Source organism: Panicum virgatum, chromosome 8N (genome assembly GCF_016808335.1).
Source record: "Panicum virgatum strain AP13 chromosome 8N, P.virgatum_v5, whole genome shotgun sequence".
In the NCBI taxonomy this organism is placed as follows: Eukaryota; Viridiplantae; Streptophyta; class Magnoliopsida; order Poales; family Poaceae; genus Panicum; species Panicum virgatum.
In genome coordinates, this window is record NC_053152.1 from 18617957 (window position 1) to 18639326 (window position 21370).

A 21370-nucleotide genomic window follows, 5' to 3' on the forward strand; every position below is an offset into this window, starting at 1 on the left:
TTACAATCCCAGTCTGCCGAGGGGGGCCTCGAACGAGGCGGAGTTTCCTCCCGCACCAAGGCCCCGCGGGAGGGCTCGGCTGAGGGGGTGAGTTCTCATATTCTCCGAGGGTAGCCTCCGACCCTCGGGTAAGGCAGAGATGCGACGTGCTGCCAGGGGTCTCAGCGGGGAGGCCTCGGGTGAGGCGAAGATTGCCCTACGGCTTCCGAGGCCTCGGACGGGCCGTACTTCGGTATTGGGCTGTGGGCCAAGTGCGTTCTTGGGCCTTTGGAACCTGGAGAAGATTGGTCGTGCAAGCATAGATGATGGCACTGCACCCCCGAGGGCCTTTGAATTAGTTGCCTGATTGTGTTTTACATTTTTGAAGGCATTTTAATCCCTAGGTTATGGTGCACCATATTATGGTACCCGACAGTATCGAACATAGATCTACGCATGTGTGGTGTGCGCTGGCGTTCCAGTCAGTTTGACCATTCAACTGACAAGGTGAGAATGATCCTCTTGAAATCAAAGGTGATCGGTGATCATGCCGATGTGATCCTGACACCAGTAGCGATAACAACATAGCAAAATAAAGTTTGATAAATGAATAATCGGCCACGAGGCCGATTCCAGCATCCTGATGAACATGAGTTGTTCATCAGCTATCCAATCCAGATCTATATGATTCATGACGATAAAGCTCGAAAGCTATTGGCTAGAAAGCCAATAGGAAATAGAGCACTGTTGAGCTCTTGATTCACTATGAATAGAACCATAAACCAACAAAGCTTCAACTAACATTACCGCTAGTATTTTCAAGATGAAACGATAGTGATGTGCCTGGAAATTGCAATCTAGAAATACTGTCAGTAAGAGGTTAATCTTAGCTTCACCAGCCAGTAGATCTAATCACAATGGAACTCAATTTCAATGGCACTTTAGAAGTAGCCAATATTATTATGCAACAGGCCATTGAACCATCTATCATCTATTTTAACAAGATAAAAGCTAATTGAAGCAATCTAAACAATAGACGATAGATTAATGGAATATCAGCCGATGCAATCTTAATGAAGGCTAGGATAACTGTGATCTTACCACATCTAGCAAGAGATTGTCCTTGCAAGACATGGTAAAATCGACAACTAGTGAATACTTTAGATCGATATAGAAGCAATGCGCCGTCGGTGAAATATCCAAGGTACTCGATAAATGGTGGATAAGAACCAGACCCAACGATAGTGATGCGCACGGAAGTTGGAATCTGGATACCCAGTGATAGAAACTTGCAGCTTGCTAGAGATCGAAGTGATGCAGCCAAGCTTACTAGAAGAAAACTCGTCGAGAAGCTAAATTACTCCTACTCATAGGGTAGAAAGATAAAGGTACTTGAGATAGTAAATATGTTTGATTGATCGATGTGATGAATCTGATTACAAGCCCATAGGCTGATATTTATAGGCTATAAACCCTAGTCGATGATGACATGACTTGGCTAACAAGAAACAAATTTTCTAAAACAAACTAAACCTAGTTTGACACGATAACTTATTGACGAAGTCTGCCAGTCCAATTCCCACTCCATCAGCTACGACTCCCTTTCGGCCCATGGTCCCAATGTGCTGTTATCCTTTTCCTAACTGACATCGGCTTGCTTCCATCGGCTTCCTGTCATGCATCATTCGATTGGCATGTTCCAAAAAAATAGTATCAACATATTGCTTGAGTAAGTCACATGGTGAGATTAAAATTTAGTTCCAATAAATTTTAGGGCTCCCGGATTCTTAAAACCGGCAGAGCCATTATTTTGGTTCCACAATTTTTTTTGCATAAAGCATCAGGTACAAGAACAAGTGTGGGGGAGAACTCTCGGAATTTTGATGACCATATACTCGAGATCATCCACAACATGTGCACAACGCCAAATGAACTAGCATGCAAAAGGCCAAGATGAACTGGTGCTAGCATTGGTCAGTGGAACCCCAGGTTTGGCCAACCAGCACTAGGCCCACTCATTCTCCATCGCAACGGTTTGTGCACTATACCCTTCATTCTCCCCAACCGATGATTATAAATGAGATTGATTGATTAATCACGAAAATTAAACTCAACGATATCCTTTGGTCATGTGCTTCTTTATGATTGACTTGCATACATTTTATTCTTTGCCCAACCTAAACTTGTGAATCATATATTTGGGAACCTATAATTGTTAAGTTGTTGAAAAGTGAGATATGGTTTAATAGAAGAATCCGCGCTTTATCTGTGTACATATCTGGGAAATTTTATTTCAAAAAGAAACCCTCCATAGCTTTATAACTCCTAGAGTTTGTCCTACCAGGGCCTTATGTTGATCTTCATGAATAAACTTTATGCATATGTGCCTTGCTGTTGCATTGAGCTTCATCAAATTTTATGACCCTAGTGAGATGTCTTTCATATTTGTTTGATCGAGATGACGTACACTCCACATGCTAAACTTCTTCACTGGAAGTTAGCTATTCCATTCCATCCATCCACGCAATAAAACTCCAAGGAATGATCCCTCTCTCTAGTACTCCTGCAAATGAGGCATGGTCTTTCTAATAAAAGAAAAAAATAAAAAAGAGAGAGGACCCATGAAGGTCCAAGTGAAAAAAAATTGGACACATGAATATCTAAGTAAAAAATATATAGCCATGTCCTCATATCTTTCAAATAAAGGAGAGAGAGTTTCATAAAAGGAGTATTTCATTGTCATCATCCACTATCCACACACATGCACGATCTTGATCAATTTGTATGATATGTCATCTCCCTGGATCCAATGTTTAATTTTGCAATATATGTGTCACAAGTGCATGCTTCAATTTCTCCTACCATGAGTTCCACATAAGCTATGTTTAGAAGTATGATGAAAAGAGGCAATGCTTTGGTGAGGATACATATATACACTGAGCGACATGAGAGATCCTATGGAAAAGTAAAACTATAGTTAGTCTTTTCAAAAAAACCATAATCATATAGTAGGAAAGTGGAGGAGACCGAAGTCAATACCGTTTCACTCTTCAACTTCCCAAACCATTATGGTAGATCCATTAAAATTCACAGGCAAAGGTTAAGCTTAGAATAATCTATATGCAGGTGTCCTATCATAAGGAAGTTGGGTCCGCCGTAGTCCTAGCCTTTACTCGAGGACGAGCAAAGGACTAAGTGTGCAGGGTCTTGTTGACGGTCTATTTTGACCCTTTTTGACTGTCAAATCTTGCGCAAAATTGAAGCATCAAAATGAATAAATGCTAGCATAGGATGATTTATTGATGAATTCCAGAGATGATGGTCTGAAAATGTGTGTAGGTGAATTTGGGCCAAAAATACAAGAAACTAACAAGTATGATCCAAGTCATAAATTCATGGCTAATCATAGGCAATCACAAGTATCAAAGGGCCCACTTGGTAGCCTCACATGAGAAGGAAACACAGCCCATGAGCCTAAACACATCATCAATCCAAGGCAACAACTTCTCGACCAATCAGGCTCGAGTACTAGGATTCATGGACCCACATGGCGGCCTAAAACATAAGGAGGCGTGGCATGCATGCTTGTACTAGACTTGGGGCTCACCAGGAAGCCTCCAGACCAAAGGGGAGGTCGGTGGCCACTTTTTTTGGTCAGTCAGCTAAGGCGGTTGCCCGACCGACTTTGGGCTCCACCGTTCTCCATCTTCCACGGGGCATCTTGTCATTGGATGGAAAAGGCGGTTCAGGGTGCAAGAGGCTTCAATTCTCGGCCGAGCAACCCCATGTAGCCCTTCTATAAATAGTAGAGGCGGGTTCCAAATAAGGACACACTTCACACATCTCAGACTTCAACTCTTTTCTCACTTTTGGAGTTTAGAGCTCTCCTTAGAGGTTTAGTGCTAGTGGCTAGCTAGTTCTTGGAAAATAGGGAGAGTGTGAGGGGGAGTCGGGGAGGCGCCGGGTTTTCCTCCGGCGCTCTTTTCTAGTTTGTACCTTGACGGATGCTTATCAATCATAGTAAGTGTTCGTGATCTTCTTTGTACCTTAGTTTCTTAGTTAAGTTAGTGCTAATTTTCTAGTTGTTTATGGGATCAATATAGTTCCCTAATTCAGTGGATGCCACTAGAGTAGGACTCCTGATAAAGATGGATAATCCTGTATGACTCTAGAGTTAGTAGAAGACGGTGTAGATGTGGTGTCTAGAATAGACTCTACCTATTGATTATTGTATCACCCCATGGTTTGTAGAGGTAGCATGCAGGTGGTGACAATCCTGTTTAGCACTATCGTTACCCTCCATGTTTGGGTATATGATAGTAGCCTTATTACCAGAGCTTTTGGTTTTAAGCCGAACCTGATAGTTAGAAGTAAACAACTAGTTAGCACTCCTAGGTGAAAGATGCGACGATATCCGTGCGCTTGCGGATTCTATTCATGACACTCCAAAACGTCAACAAGTTTTCTGGCGCTGTTGCCGGGGAATGGCAGCTATATATATTATCTTAGGATCTAGTTCGTGTTTGCATCTTTTTCCTTTTCCTTGATTCTACCTCTAACCCCGCTACCCATGGAGCAGCTATCCTTCACACAACTCTCTACCCCAAGGGGAGAATTCAAAGAGCCACCACCATCGACACAAATAACTCTCATATCCGGCTTTGAATTCTTTCCCAATCTCATCACTCTGGTTCGGAAACATTACTTCTTTGAGTTTGAAAGCGAAAACCCATACACCCATCTATCGGACTTTGAGCGGCTGTGTTCATTCTTTGACACTCAAAGTATGACACAAGATACCCTCAAGTATGACACAGGATCCATCCATGTATTTTGAGAATGACGTTATTTCAGGCATCTCTCTTCAAGGCAGCAGCAAAGCTATAATCCGGTGCCTCATCGAGCAAATTGGATTTATTTTGACTAGCCTATCAAACCATGCTCCCCCACAGGTTAATTAAAATTAATATAAAATAAAACTTATAGCTAACAATTATAATTATCTATCTCACACCCTCTATCATCTATTAAATATTCTAGCAGATGCTCTAAAGACATATTTATCATTATCTATTTGCAATAATTTTCATTTTGTATCTCCATATATATTTGATATATATTTAATTGAACAATTTGTTTATGAATTGGTATTCTTATCGTTACCACCATACATGAATATATGGTGACATCGTATTGTGGGTAGTATTTTATATAAATAATATTGGTAATAATAGAAATAGTAATTCATAATTTATATTGGTGCACTTTATTATTTTTAACTGCATAATTTAGATTCAGATTTAGGGGTTACTTGAACTTTAAAAAATGACATAACTAGATAATTTATATACAAATTTAGAGGTTATTTGCATTATTTTTTATAATGGCATATGTGGATAATTTACACAAATATTAGGGGGTTACTTTAGTTTTTTAATGACAGAAATGGGTAATTTAGATACATGTACAATGGTAGAGGTAGGTAATTTATTAGGAGAGATAACAGATCCAATGGCTATTATAATTAGAGTTGTCGGATCGATGGCCGAATGTTTATGATTTTTGTAAGAATTTATAGAATTTCTTTATTTTTTATAGAGTATCTGATGCGGATATCGCTGCATCGGATACGTACACATTCAAGTCCCAATCGTCTTCAACTTGGACTTCGTTTCCTTCTCGGATTCCAGAAACAGTCTGCACCAAAAATGACGCCACGACCACATATGGAGTCCGTTTGAAGAGATTTTTATATGGTTGGAAAGATAATTTCATAAACTTTCCAACGCCACTAGATTCTGGTCCATAGCAGTTTGGAGTCGATGGCAATTTAGGAAACAAGTCGACATTCAGAATCTGTCAGGGTGTTGCGCCACCTCTTTTGGGCCAATGGCCCGTGTATCGTGTCGGGCTTTAAGCCCATGTTGTGGGCGCCCCCTGGTCGCCCCCAACCCTAGGTCGCCCTGATTTCTCCCATAAACTCAGTAGCCACCACCGTTTAGACTGTGGTTTTGTTTAGATCAGATTTTCCATTGACAAACTGTCTTCTTTATTGTAACTGTGACGACAAGTCCTTTTGCTGTGAATCAGGGCCCCTGTTCTTGATCTCCTCCACTGTGTCGATTAGTCCTTTGGAATCGAGTTCTTGAACTCCTACTTTACCTTCGCTTCATTCACACTTGCAATTTCAGACTGCGTGTTTGTACTTTCTTGCTTGTGTTCTTCGATTCGCTTGCAGGAAAAGCATTCTTGGCGAGGTCAATCAAGTTGTGCTTGGTTGATAACCAACAGAGTAGTGGTGTAACGGTTGTAGGTTTCGAATTCGTGTCTGATTAGAAGCCAGATCGCCAATGTCACGTACTCCAACAACAGAATTTACCTCTACCTCTCGGAAGATCGGACCGCGTCTACATCGTGGTATCATGATTCAGGTTTACCGTGAGGTATACTTTCGTGTTCCCCTTTAGATTCATCTTGTTCCTTTATCTACAGTCCACAAAAAGCCCAAAAAAATTTACACTTTCTGCTATCCTATAACCTGTTTTAGCCTCTGTAATTTTCGTTTCAGTTTCACTTAGTTGAGTTCGTGTCCGTGGTCGTGTCTTGTTGCTGGTTTAGTGTGTTCGTAATCGTAGTCAACCGCCCGTTGCTGTTTTTTGTTTCTGCTGCCGTCCCATCCACTTTTACCCAAGCAACAAGTCGAGCCCTCACGTTACTTGACTTGCCCTCGCTTGCCGCCTTGTGTGAACTCTCACCGCGCAAGCCCTAGATAGGTTGTAAGCCGCCTTGTGTTTTCGCCTTGCATCGCAGCCCTTCTTGATTTCATCTGGCGATACCCTTGCTGCATACACTAGGGATGCTTTGCCCTAGGTTGTTCATTTGCTGAGAAGCTTTGCTCAGCTGTGGTTCTATGTTGGAGAATAGGAAAGCTTTGCCCTAGCCGCCATCACCCGATCTGCCAAGTTGTGCACTCTCAAAACCATAACTTGAGTTATCTTCGGTAAAACGGGCATAACTTTTCGCTCGGTGCTCTATTTTGGCTCAATATTTTACAGCAGAAAGGTGACGAAATTTTGCACATACAATAAAATTGCTTTGCCATTTGGGGCCGATCTCAGAAATTCCAAAAAAATTCACAAACATCGAGTTTTGAGGCTCCGAAGTTGTTTTTCGGCTTTCAAGAAAACTTCCTGATTTTTTGTAGATCACATCCCACCTCTGTTTAAGGTGAAAATTTTTGTGGTTCCATCTCATGTGATCCTTGTTCAGAGAAAAATATAAAAAAAATAGTTGAGAAAATAAGAAATCTTGCTCCCTACTAGTCCCGGAAGAAATTCGGCAAAAAGATTAAAAACAATCGCGCAAGTGCTGGTCTGCTTGTTCTTTGAGATTGCTTGTTCTTTGAGATTTATCCATTGTTTTTTGTTCCAACTTGTTGTGCTACACCTAGGGACATATCTTAGCCAGCAATTGCGACTTGTACCTTGGATACTTATTGAACTTTGCTACTCTGTTGTGTTTATTGCTAATCCCTTGCTACCATATTGTGGTTCATCTTGCAACTGTTACACTCAGCTCAACAATAAATTTTATCATCCTGTTTGGCTTTGGTAAGAACACTTGCAAGACGGTTGTAAGCCATTTGAGATTTTGCACTCCACTGTCACCACCACCTAGTAGCTTTTAGTTGATAGGGATAATACCTTGGTGTTGTCAGGGACAGGAGGAGAGTCACCTATGGACTTCAATGAGTGTGTGTCAAAGAATGAACTTCAGAGACTTGTTGATGACCAGCGCACCTACATCGACAGGAAGTTTGATGAGCGGATGCGCACTATCAACGGCCTGGTCACTCGGGTTGAACATGTTGAACAACGTCCTCCTCCCAGGCGACACCGATGCCAACCTTATGGGGATGACGACGACGAGGATGAGGATGCCAACCATGATGATGATGCTTGTGCTGCGGACCGTCTTCGGCGCAATCATCAAGGTATGGGAGGTAATCAAAATCGTGGTAATAATGATCCTTTTGCTAAAGCAAAATTTAATTTGCTTTCTTTTGCTGGCACTGCTGATCATGAGCCTTATTTAGATTGAGAACTTGCTGTTGAATAAAAGTTTAATTCTCATTTAGTTCCTGCTGAGTATAGAGTTAGACTTGCTACTAGCGAATTTACTAGCTTTGCTCTGTTTTGGTGGAATGATCTTTGCAATGCTGGTAATGCTGCTGCCGTGCCTCAAACTTGGCCTGTTTTAAAATAGCGCATGAAGTCTTGTTTTGTTCCTCCTTATTACCAATGTGATTTACATTTAAAATTACAAACTTTAAAACAAGATGATAAGGGAGTAGAGGAATATTATCAGGAATTGCTTATTGGTCTAGCACGTTGTGGTATTCGTGAGGATGATGATGAAACTAGTGCTAGATTATTTGGCGGTTTAAACCGTGATATACAGAACATTCTCGATTACAAAGAATGGACTCATTTTTCCCAATTGTATCATCTTGCTCTTAAGACAGAACGAGAAGTACAGGGACGCCGCCAAGACCAACTTTCTTTCAGGTCCAACACTGGGAGATCGTTTCAGCAGTGTTCCGACGTTGAGAAGCCCAAGGCGCCAGTTGCTAAGCCACCAGCAACACCACCAGCTCCTGCGCCCGCTTCTGAGGTAAGCAATGTGTCTACTGTGCAGACCCAACAACACAAGAAGCATACTACTTTGGAAAAGGGTTATTCGAGTAGATCTGCAAACATCATGTGCCACCGCTGCAAGGGAATGGGACATGTTATGAAGAATTGTCCAAGTGCTAGTGCTTTCATCGCTGCACCTGATGGTAATGGATATATAAGTGCTAGTGATGTTGAGGATGATTTGGTTCTTGCAACTAACATTGTTGCAGATTCGGAGAAAGATGAGGGTGAGGCAATTGATTCCTTGGCTGCAACGGCAGATCTTCCTAGTCTTCTTGTACAGTGTGTGTTGAGTTCTAAAGCAGAACATGAGGATGAGGAGAAGCTCCAATGCAAGAATTTGTTCCACATGTTTCTCATTGTTCAGGATTGCCGAGTTCTCACCATAATTGATAGCGGGAGTTGCAGCAACTTGGTGAGTTCAGATTTGGTCAAGAAGCTTGGCTTGACCACTCATTCTATCCCTCACCCCTACCATCTAGAATGGTTCAACAATTGTGGTAAGACTAAGGTAACTAAATCAGCACGCATACACTTTTCTGTTGGTTCTTATCATGACTATGCTGATTTTGATGTTGTACCTATGCAATCATTTTCATTGTTGTTAGGACGACCATGGGAATTTGATACTGATGCTGCACACCATGGGAAACATTACTTTCATGCATACACTTTCATGCATAAGGGCAAAAAAATTACTTTGCTTCCTTTATCGCCCGATGATATTAGGAAACATTTTAAAGAGCTTGCTGAAAATGTTACAAATACACCTACTAGCAATGAATCTTCTGATGCTAAAACTACTGGAATTAAATTGAAAGAAAGAGTTTATATTGCTACTACATTTGCTGCTACTGAGCTTTGTGATAATCATGATGCACCTTGCGATACTATGCTTTGTCGATATGTATCTTTTACGAATGCTCCTATGTCTTCTTGCACAATACATCCTGCTGTCACTAACCTTTTGCAGGAGATTGATCATGGGATGGAGTCGAGGACGACTCCAATTCAAGAAGGGGAGGATGATGAGGACATCGCTGCATTGGATATGTACACGTTCGAATCCCAATCGTCTTCAACTTGGACTTCGTTTCCTTCTCGGATTCCAGAAACAGTCTGCACCAAAAATGATGCCACGGCCACATATGGAGTCGGTTTGAGGAGATTTTTATATGGTTGGAAAGATAATTTCATAACCTTTCCAACGCCTTTAGATTTAGGTCCATATGAGTTCAGTGTCGACAGAAATTCACAAAACAAGTCGACGTCCAGAATCTGTCAGGATGCTGCGCCACCTCTTTTGGGCCAATGGCCCGTGTATCGTGTCGGGCCTTAAGCCCATGTTGTGGGCACCCCCCTGATCGCCCCCAACCCTAGGTTGCCCTGATTTCTCCCATAAACTCAGTAGCCACCGCCGTTTAGACTGGGTTTTGTTTAGATCAGATTTTTCATCGAGAAACTGTCTTCTTCATTGTAACTGTGACGACAAGTCCTTTTGCTGTGAATCAGGGCCCCTGTTTTTGATCTCCTCCACTGTGTCGATTAGTCCTTTGGAATTGAGTTCTTGAACCCCTACTTTACCTTCGCTTCATTCACACTTGCAATTTCAGATTGCACGTTTATACTTTCTTGCTCGTGTTCTTCGATTTGCTTGCAGGAAAAGCCTTCTTGGCGAGGTCAATCAAGTTGTGCTTGGTTGATAACCAGCAGAGTGGTGGTGTAACGATTGCAGGTTTCGAATTCATGTCTGATTAGAAGCCAGATCGCCAACGTCACGTACTCCAACAATCGAATTTACCCTACCTCTCGAAAGATCGGGCCGCGTTTACATCAGTGTCCACCTAGAATCCTAGGTGGCTTCACGTGGAGGCTTCAAAAGAGCCTCCCATTAGTAATAGTATGATTCTACTGGTAACTTCAGGCAGATGTTTTCCTCAGGAATCAAGCCGAAAGGGCACCAATAAAAGAGTTTAGGAACCATACCAAGATCGATCAATCTCAGATCACAGTGTCCATGCATCTATCATGGGTCCATGCATGCTGAACAATTAAAGCAAGGGCCTAGGTGGAAAATAGGCATTAAGTTCCAAATCCTCAAGATTATTTAACGCAAATAAGAATCAAAACAGTGTTAGTTCCGAGGCAATCTCTCTCCCTCTTCCAAGGTGGCCCATAAACTAGCACGCACTGTATTATTATATATGCTAAAAATGTTTCTCTGACACAAAACAGGCTACACATTCCTTGCGCCTTCAAAGATATGCATTGCTCATAATATGACCAATGTTGTAGTTGCCGGCCGTGATGAAGAGCCCAGGGTAGCAGTGCGGCTCTAGCTCCTACAAGAACCCGAGTGCAGCCTCAACAGTTTCGTAGTCGGGTAAGCAGCTGCGGTCTAGAGGAATCCGCAGGTAGTCCACCATGTACAAGCCATTCAAAAGGGTGGCTTCGCCGACCACCTCGCCGCCAAGCCTCTCCTTCACCACGCACCCCCCGTTCTTGATAAAGAAGACGTCGTAATCCATTGCAGAAAGCTGCCCAATGGACACGGCGTTAACTTTGAGCCCGGGCACGTATCTGACATCCGGAAGAGTGAGACTGGGGCGGCTTATGGATCCATATCCCACTATGTCCATCGTATAAGCATTACCCACCTTGAGGGTATCATTGTACTGGACCAAGCTTCCTTGATCAAAGAGCAGCATGTTCCCAGTGAGATGATGAGAAGCTCCCGAGCTGATACTGAAAGCATCTTTTGAATAGTACGGTGGGCTCGTCACCGTCAGATTACTAGTACTAGCATTGGTCCCCATGGTGGTAGCAAAAGGTCTCTGCATGCAGGAACAGGGATTAACAAGTCAACATGCTTGTTCAACAAAACATGCGTAAACTTAACTGGCTTAACCAATAATAAAACAGCATCCAGATCAACAATAATGTTGCGAATTGACTACGGAACCAATCAACAAACAAGTGCACATGATCAGAGATCCTACATAGCCATGTAGCCCAAATGGCGACAAGGAGAACAGTTTCACGATGCCCTTTTCTAGCTATGAAACTGTCTAATGAAAATGCCAACATACTGTATAATTAGTTTAGCATTATTTCGTACTATTGACATGTGCTATAGTGGAGATGCCTATTAAAAAAAATTAAAATGCGCTTCTCTTTCAACCACTGGCCGTCAACAAAGAGTCTAGTCATATTCTAATTCACAAGAAACAGTGCATATTAAACAAAACTTCATCCTTCCTTTCACAAAATAAGAAACACTAAATTGTCACCACACCGAAACAAAGGGGGAAATATTTTACCAATTACTCCTTTACCAGTTTCTTTTCTGGAAGATGCACATTAGGGGATCAGTAGGTCTAGTTTGGCCAGTATACACTCATATATCAATTTGTATGCACAAATCACTAGCTAAAGTAAGCATGATCCAACAGAATGGGAGTTCCGCCAAGCCTATCGCTAGGGGAAGAAAAATTTTGCAAATGAGAAACACTTAACCACAGTGCAATAAAAGCTGCTTAATTGGTTTGAGCAACAATAGAATAGCAACAAAATCAATAATGCGCAATTACGGAGCCATTTTTGTGTATAGTATTGAAACCAACACAAGCGAAACGGGAGAAGCTTTGCAGCCAAACGAAGAAAACCGTATGATCAAATGACCCTGTGAGAACATGAGCCAAGCAGACTAAACGTGCAACAAGAGAAATAGTTTTATGCCCTGCACTATGAATTCCGCATGAAAAAACTGTCGATCGAACTGCAAACATGCTGATACTTGGTCAGTTCAGCATCCATTCATACTAGTCAATTGACATGTATAGTGGACTCTACTTGAGTAGTTGAGAGGACTATTGGAAAATCTAAGACGGAATTTCCCTTTCAACCACCGGCCGGCCATTGACAAAGAGTGCAATAATCATATTCCAATCTCGCAACAAGAATCAAATATTTAATATATAAAATCATCAATGAGAAACCTTAAATCACCCACTGCATAACTCGATCACCACATCAAAACAATGGGAAATATTGCACATCATGTAAAAGCATAAAATCGTTTCTGGATAATTAGAATTTGCTTATCCTTGAACTATGGAGTTTCTCCCTTCCTTTCGGATTTTCTAGAAAATGCACACCAGAAGGAGGATCAGAAGCTAGATCCATGGTCTGGTATACATATTAAGCAACCTGGGAGGGATCACCAGTAGGCCTAGCCTAGTAGTTGGGGGATTAGCTTTTCATGGGGGAAATTAAGCAGATAAGGGGACCGAAGAAGCAAAGACAAACCAGTGCAGGATCGGAGGAAAGATTTGTTGATGGATCGTGTTTCCCTGGTGGTGGTGTGCTCGAGGGCATGTGATCTTCCCCTGTGCCTGCAGCTGCAAGCCTCTCTGACGGTCGGACCCCTAGCGTGAAGATGAAATTCTCATCACTCTTGCTGCTGTATGCAAGCACCAAGTCAGATTGAAGAGGAAAAGGGGAAAGCTAGCTTCTCGCTTACCTTGTGCAGAAGCTTCTGGAAGGCCGTGTGCTCTGGAGGGGAGGAGGGTTAATTTGGTCTAGTAGAGGTGTGGTGGTGGTCAAGACGGGAGGAGGAGGAGGAGGAGGAGCAGAAGAAGAAGAAGAAGAAGAAGAAGAAGAAGAAGAAGAAGAAGAAGAAGAAGAAAATGTTGGCGTGCTCATAAATAAAAATTGGGGTTGGGATTTGGGAAGAGGCCGGGTCGATGTATGGTGACCCCTCCTGCCTGTCACTCCGGAGCACTGATAGCTCTGTATCTATGGCACTGAAACAACGACGCTTTACTCCAAGAAAAAAATGGTAATATTTCTTTGATTCTTTTCTGCCTCAAAAATACCCATTTTTTTTATCTTGAGGCTCCTCTTGAAGATCTTCATGTGTAAAGAAAAACAACCAAATCAGAGAATGTTAATTTGAACAATATCGTACGCGTTTGCAGTGTGCCAAGTAGATAGCGTGTGGTGTTTGTCCCATACTCCCATCTGCTGTGACCGAAGATTCCCTCGTATTTTATATTGCACGGTTTAGCAGCAAAGCGTTTTTGTACTCTCAAAGTCAATTCAGAGATGAGCTATGCTTTTGTCCTAGATAAACGGACGGGGAACCAGGCGAATGGATCGCTGAAGGGGGGAATATACTAAGAATCAGAGAGGCTGGGAACGACCCAGGCCGCCACACATCAAGTTCCAGTTTGCAGAAAATTCGTGTGGATTTGATTTTGTTTATACGAAAATCTATTGTGTAATCTTCGTCGTTTTCATTTTGACCGTGTTTATTGTTTCCGGTGATTTATGCAACTGTTACCTCATGCCTCATGGAGTAGTAACCCTATAGAAGGTGTACCGGCCGGCCTTGAGTTTGTTCAAACTTTATCAGCACTGGATCGATCCATATTTCAGATAGGTACGTCGCAGAGCCATTTCATTCCACTGATGATTTGCAAGAATAATTTTATCTTGGTTGTTTTAAGTACCACTAGATATAGCATTATATCCCGGTCAGCGGCCATAAGCTAGTTTCCATGTGTTTAAAGTTGATTAGGGTGTCAATGCTTTTGTCTGCATCTACCCACTCATATCCGGATTTTTTTAGATAATGTAAGAAAATTCAATGCCCACTTATTACAAAAGATGGCTAAAAGTTCCAACTTAAACGCAAATTCGCAAATGAAGAGGCCATCCATGGAAAGTCAAGAAGTACAAAACCGTCATCTCCAAAGTACAGCACGCCCCCATAAAAATTTCTTGGGCTTCATGTTGCTGCAAACCTGCATTTGAGCATAGAACCGGAGCCAATATGCCCCCTCAATAGAACCTCCTAGAAATTTTATGTTGGCTTTTTTTTGTCAAAAAACAATATCATTTCTCGTTAGCCATATAGCCCAACATAAAGCGTCCGTGCCCCTATGAATAATATAAACTTGTATTTGGCCTTTACCCCCTTGATTTACCCATAAACAAAACATGTTATTCATCCAAGTGGAATGATACTAAACACTAAATAAAAAGCATGCCATAGAAATTTGGCATAATGCTTTTCCTGTTACTACAAAAGCAGCAACATTTGTTCCCACTCTAATTCCTCTTGTCCTTTGTAAGGATAATTACTCTTTTCAAATACCATATGAAAATTTTAATTTTTAGTGGTAATTTTTATTTTCTAAATTTTCTTAGTAACTCGTACTCCGCTATTGATAAGATGCTTATACATTTAGTTGACAGTGAAAATACCACTCCTCTAAGGACTGGATAAAGATGGCTCTCCCCTCTTGCATATTAACATTTGCAATTCTTGCTACAAGACTCTACCATTTATTCAAATTATTTCCCACTCCTATCCAGATGAGTGTGACCAGTATCCAATTGGTGAACACGAGCCAGGTAGTGCACGTCCGCACGGCACGGCACGCACGGTATCTGCATCAGCCTCCGGTGACTCAGCATACATGTGTTGCTTCTGGTACTAATCGCTTCCATACCAAACTCATTAGCATAATAATATGTTGTTAATCAGATTGTAGTTTCAACGGTTCAGATAGCTATGTTACAAAGGTTATATCACTAATAGAAAACAAGCCTTAGGTCCACCTAAAAATACCAGTACAGAGATGAACTGGTACCTTAGGGTGGATGGAATCTATGAATGTGCCTTAGGTACCGGTTAATATTATCAACCGGTACCTAAGACTCTCCATAGGTACCGGGTGGTAACTTTTATATTAGTACCGGGTGGTACCACCAACCGGTACCTATAGACGAGCCTTAGGTACCGGTTGGTAACCGGTACCTAAGGCTCTTCATGGGTTACTTCAAAAGGAAAATATCTCCTTCTCAATCAGAACTGTTGCGTAGGTGAGATGGTAAAGTAGCAACGCGCGAGGCTAGAGGTTGCGGGTTCAAATCCCATCCAAAGTATATTTTACGTGAATATTTTAGTCATTGGTACCGCTTTCGGGGTACCAGTAGTAGTGTATTATCGTAGATAATAAAACAAAGACAGTTAAAACTTACTCTCAAAGTACTATGCTACTAGATGCGCTTAATTCAATGCAATATTAGTTTATTCGAGCTATGGATTTTTATACTTGATAGTAACAGCTGTCCATTTATCTATAGATAGTGCAACAGATAAACATATATAGCTACCCAATGAAGTATAACATTATTTTCTACAAATTTAATATGGGCCTCCATGTCATAAGAAATTAAAATTGTGCATATATATTGGATTGTCTCGTAGGCTTACCTATTTAATAATCCCACCATTCTAAAATGAAAGACATTTTAGTTTTTGTCCTATAGATAGATAACCTACCCAATGAATTATTAGATACATGTGCGTATAACATGCTCTATAAATCTAATATGGGTCTGAATGTGTCACACCCGGTTTCAAAAAGAACACCAGATGTATCACATATGTGCGCCAGGATCAAGTTTCACACATATGGAAGACGTCATCAGTGAATATATCAAAGACAATGTTCAACAACGTAAGTAAAAGGAAATAAGTATTTTATTACACACTCCGATAGATAGATATGAATGTCTTAACGTTTCACCGATAACCTACACGAAGTCTTCAGCATATCTTCATAAACTCCCACAGGAACATTGACTGGTGAACGCTCCTAGAACTCCTCATAATCACTGAAGTACTCAACTTCATTGTTCTCTTTTGAACAGCAGTTAGGCAAGGGTGAGTACACTTATGGTTGGTACTCAGCAAGTGGGGTGAAGATGCAAGGCCATCAAGGAAAAGCTAATGTTTAAAGCAGTTAGCATTTTAGTTGGTCAAATTTTATTAGCAAGCACCTATTTACTAGATATAAGTTTATACCAACCCACTTAATCATAAAGATCATAAAAAAACCAACATAACTAGCCAAGAACCACAATTTAATTAATCTTCAAGTTCAATTATTATGTGAGGGTCCAAGCCGCTCATGATGGCAAGCACGGCTGATATATCAGTTTTACGCTCCGCAGAGGTTGTACACTTTTCCCACAATTCGTGTTCCCCTGTGTCGCCCGGGTTTGCAAGACCCTTAAACACTCCCTTTGGTGAGTGGCGAGGGGTCCAATACGAAGCCTTTACAAAGACACGCAGAGAACCAACAGCCCGCTAGAGTTTCAATAGAGGAGTGGACCATAACCCTCCCTAATGGTCAGCATCTTAGCAAAGGCTGCCACCCCAAGAGGACCGGGCTATACTCCAGCACCGACCCCCTCCTTGACCTTTCGATAAGGCCATCAGTTAACTACGCTCCTAATTAATCGGCTAAGGTCAGAGTCATGTGACAATGTGGTTGTACGGTTTTTTTTGGCGGTTCTCCATATTCCAATTAAACAACATGATCTTGTAACTAAAACAAGTGTAACAACATAAATAAAGTCAAGTTTAATATTACAAAGATTGTAACTATAGCCATCCCAAGATAAAGCATCTAAGCAATTCTACCCAACAAAATTATAACAGGCGTTCCAAGGTTTGGGTGAAAAGACTAGGTAAATCATTAGTGGCTATCCCATCAGGTTTGTGCAATATAACAATAAAGTAAAGTGAATTAATATGATATTACTGGGATAAAATAGAGTATGCAGAGGGAGAAGGCCACTTGCCTTCCTCAGCTAACTGCTGAAAATCTTCCTCGTAAGCTTGCTCTAGTTCATCCTCAAACGGCACGTCGTCTACACGATCACACAAGAAGAACAAACAATACAAATAAGGAACAGTACATAAACTGTAAAAACAGTAGAGCACGATGCAAGGATCGTGTGAGTGCAAGAATCGCTAAAAACGGAGTTAAAACGCGAAAGATATGGCTAAAACAGTACACCAGGGACTTGTTTGTGAGAGATTTAAACTTCTAGGGGCTAGCTACAAAGAAACTAGGGGCTAAAACCTAATTAAACACTAAACACAGGGCTAGCACGCAAAAATGGTGCTCCTGGAAGGCGGGTTCTAATATTGGAAAGGTTAGGGGTCTAAACAGAAAAGAAAGGGCTTAAACCTAATTATTTTTGAATTACACAGGACTGCGGGTTGATTTCAAAGAAAACCAAGGGCTCTTTTGCAAAATAGGATGGGGGCGGCTCGGTTGACCGGTATTGACCCGTATCTTGGCGAATCTGATCTATTGGATGAAGATCCAACGGCGCAGAGGCGTCTCGGCGGCTCGACTCATAAGGATGGCAACGGGTCGGGTGGAGTGTCTGGGCACCCAAATCCGAAACCCGAACTTAAAACCCGAACCCGACCCGAACACCGATTCGGATGAAAATTCGTGTCCAAAATCGAAATCCGCGGATACCCGAAACCCAATGGATTATTCAAAACACGAAAAAAAAATTCACAAACTATGCGTTACTGCTTCGCCGTGTGCGGCTGTGTGCTAACGGGCTGTGCGGTGAACCCCTCTGCTGGGCGCGCTGCTTGCTCTGCAGCTGCTGGACGCGACCCCGTGCATGCTGCCTGCTTGCTTTGGGCCACGGGCCAGCTTCTGGCCTGTCCACTCCCGTGGGAGCTGCCTCTGGTCTGGCTGCCTTGGACTGGCCCATGCGGAGGAGTGCTCCTACAGCAAGCCATGTGGGCCTTGGGCTGCTCGTGCGTGGCCAAGCTGGGTCAGCGGCCCTGCTTGGCAGCTCGTGCTGCTTTCCGGAGCCCCGACAGTGGATCCGTGGGTAAAGATAAAGATCCGCCCCAAACCCATTAGATTTTGGGTACCCGAACCCGAAAACCCATGGGCACAAACTAAAACCCAAACCTGAAACCCGTAAACCCAAAATCCGTGGATATCCGACCCAAACCCGACCCACTGACATCCCTATCGGCTCAGCTTGGGCAACGGCTCAGGCGGGCGGCGGCTTGGTTGGCGGCTCTAGCGATGGCGCGGCTCGGCGCTGGGCGGAGCCGGCGGCTCGGGCGGGCGGCGCTACGCGCCGGCGGCGAGCAGAGGCGGCGGCAGACCACCGGAGTAAATCGAAAATGGTGCTCAGGGCTCGGTTCGAGGCGGGGTTTGGCCGGGGAGGGAGAGGGGGCGACGGCGAACACGGCTAAGGGGTCTAGAAGGTGCGGCGGTAGCCGGGAGTGGGCGCTCGGCGGCGAGGGGTGGAGTGGCGGCTCCGGCGAGCAATCGCCGGCGAGATAGAGTGAGAGAGGGAGGGGAAAGTGGGTCTGGGGCTAGCTCACCACCTCACCTAGCTTCGGCGACGAACGGGCGGCGAAGAGGCATGGTGAAGCGGCGGATCGACGATGGCGGCGCTCCGTGTGGCGGAGCTCGGTGGCGGCGGCGCGGTGCTGCAGAGCGAGGAGCGTTGGCGTGAGGTGGAAAAGGGAGAGTAGAGATCTAGTGCATGGGTTTTATAGAGGGAGAGAGGGGTTGGTGCGGCCGTGTGCGAGGGAGGGATGGCGAGCTCGGCGGCTGGCAATCACGACAGTGATTGCCGCGGCGTTTTCGTGTGGGGAAGAGGCGTGCGTGTCACGGGGCCATAACGACCATTAATGCCGCGATGAAAAGGGGAGGCGGGGCGCGGCGGCGTCCACGGTGTGGTGAGCGCACGGTACCAGGAAAGGAAGGGGGCGGCGAGAGGAAGAAGATGTTGCCGACAGGTGGGCCCGGGGCGTCAGTGAGTGAGTGGGAGAAGAGGAGAGGGACGGGGTGGCTGGGCCGGATCTGGGCTGTTTGGGCCGAGGAGAAAAGAAGAGAGGGGGAGAGATGGGCTGGGCTGGAGAGGGAAGAGAGAGAGAGTTTGTTTATTTTGTTTTTTGTTTTTAAACTCAAACACCATTTGAATAAATTCAATTGAATTCAAACAAAGTTTAAATTTTGGGTGTTACAGAATGTGATAGGAAATAAATTATTCATTTATCTTGGGTTGTCTCGCAGGCTGACCAACTTTACTCAATAGCTAGCTCGATCTTCTATCCCATCCCTTCTTCTCTCCTCTACGCACGTAGGCAAATCATCAACAAATTAGATGAGAAAAATGAGCCCTAATAAGCATCAAATCAAATCCGGATCAAACATGCATCCAGAGAGATCTAGGACATCAGCAACACAAATAAATGAACTGCCTGAGGTTAATTAGTTATCACCAAATCACATGACCGCATATGCCGTACCTACCCAAATTAAACCATTGTTTGAAAATGACCTACTACTACTAGTATGTGTGCACTATAGACTAACAGAAAGTATAGTAGTCGAAGCGTGCCTCAACTAGATCAATAGGGTGGCCGCCCGCCCACCATTTGGTCGCGTCCGTACACCGGAGAGGTTCCCGGAAGCAGAGCTAGTCAGCTTAGCTGCGGCCGATAGCTAGCAGCTAGCAACAACGGCGAGAATGCATCCATGATGTCGTGCACGGGTTTCCTGTGTGGTTTCTAGCCGCTAAGAAAAGACAAGATCTCGCTGTCGAGGCAGACGAAAGCTGAGGCTGAGAATCAGTCAAGGACCACTACCTTTGCTGCTTAACGCCTATTCGTCCGCGAATTCAAACAAATAGCCATGCATGTGACTGTGTCGGATACTGCGAAGGTGATAGTATAATCACACGTACGGCAACTCGAATATATTACAAACATTGGGATAAAAGCATCAGAATAATGTGCTACTATAGTGATCTTTTCTGGTAAGCTGAACAATGTCTTTGGTCCGGATTCAATGCACAAAGGGCCGGGACTTCTTTATAATATATGTCGTGTAAACTCTAAATGAAAAGTATGACGATACTCATGATGAATACGTGTAGTAAAATTAGTTGTTTACTACAGTACATAAACTGATAGTGTTGATACTTGATAAGTATACTGAAGATGCAATAAAGCTGATAAACTCTTTCAAACTAATGTACAAGCAAGTAGATGAGTGTGCCTATACAAACTCATTATGGAACTGTTAGAACTTGACACTCAAATTCCTATTGAAATGCCATTTAATTAAATTAAATATCATGCGCACCACCCAAACAAAGAAGGATCTTTTTTGTATCTTATGTCTACAGTTTCTTTCTGTCCCACCAACCGAATATTCTGCTATGTAGTGTAGGTGTCTACAGTTTCTTTCTGTCCCACCAACCGAATATTCTGCTAAACTGTCACATGAATGTCACCCTCCAAACGACTTCGCTGCCACATTAAAAATAATGGCCATATGCGCGCTGAAAATAAGGTTGTATATGGTGTGGAGTTTTCTAAATGATTGATGCAATGTTTCCGATGAAGTAAATATCTATGAAATATCATGCGACATTAATTACGTACTAATGAATAACTGCTTAGTCGTTACATTTCTTAATAGTAAGCATGCGTAGTTGTCTATCTATACCTATTTCTAAAGCGGTAAGATTTCCGCCTAAATTTTTGGTTTTGTCCTTCTTGTGTCATTGACAGGTGGGGATTAGTCCATTCCAAATGCGAGTTGGACCCGCACTCTGTCCATGACTCGATCACGTAGATCCCTACAAATTAATGAAGAGATGACTATACATATCCGATACTTATACCAGCTCTGTCTGTAGCAACATACGGGTGTAATTGCCTAATATATATTTCTTCTAATTTCTAAAACAAGTAAGGTTTCATCCCGTATGCGAGTCGGACCAACCCCTTTGTCCACGACTCGGTCATATAGACCCCTATAAATTAACGCACA

At 43.0% G+C, this 21370-nt stretch overlaps 1 protein-coding gene across 2 annotated transcripts; it reads right to left on the reverse strand.

Annotated features, from left to right (window-relative positions):
* Window positions 1–10757: 10757 nt before the first annotated feature.
* On the reverse strand, window positions 10758–13387 carry LOC120685857. 2 transcript variants are annotated; one of them, XM_039967973.1, is made up of 4 exons: window positions 13198–13387; window positions 12984–13102; window positions 11333–11509; window positions 10758–11212 (listed from the first exon to the last, which is right to left on the reverse strand). In XM_039967973.1, the coding sequence occupies exons 2-4, from the start codon at window positions 13050–13052 to the stop codon at window positions 11018–11020; spliced, it is 441 nt and encodes a 146-aa protein (XP_039823907.1). In that variant the 5' UTR covers window positions 13053–13102; window positions 13198–13387; the 3' UTR covers window positions 10758–11017. The 2 variants fall into 2 exon arrangements, with proteins under 2 accessions (XP_039823907.1, XP_039823906.1); XM_039967972.1 differs by having other exon boundaries at window positions 10758–11509; window positions 13198–13384.
* Window positions 13388–21370: the final 7983 nt, after the last annotated feature.

Bases quoted from the DNA above. Each gene is read 5' to 3' on its own strand.
- LOC120685857 (XM_039967972.1), bottom strand. From the start codon at position 13,052: ATGCCCTCGAGCACACCACCACCAGGGAAACACGATCCATCAACAAAT. The intron at 11,510-12,983 runs GTTTGTCTTTGC...TCCTGCATGCAG, and splicing joins TTTCCTCCGATCCTGCACTG to AGACCTTTTGCTACCACCAT.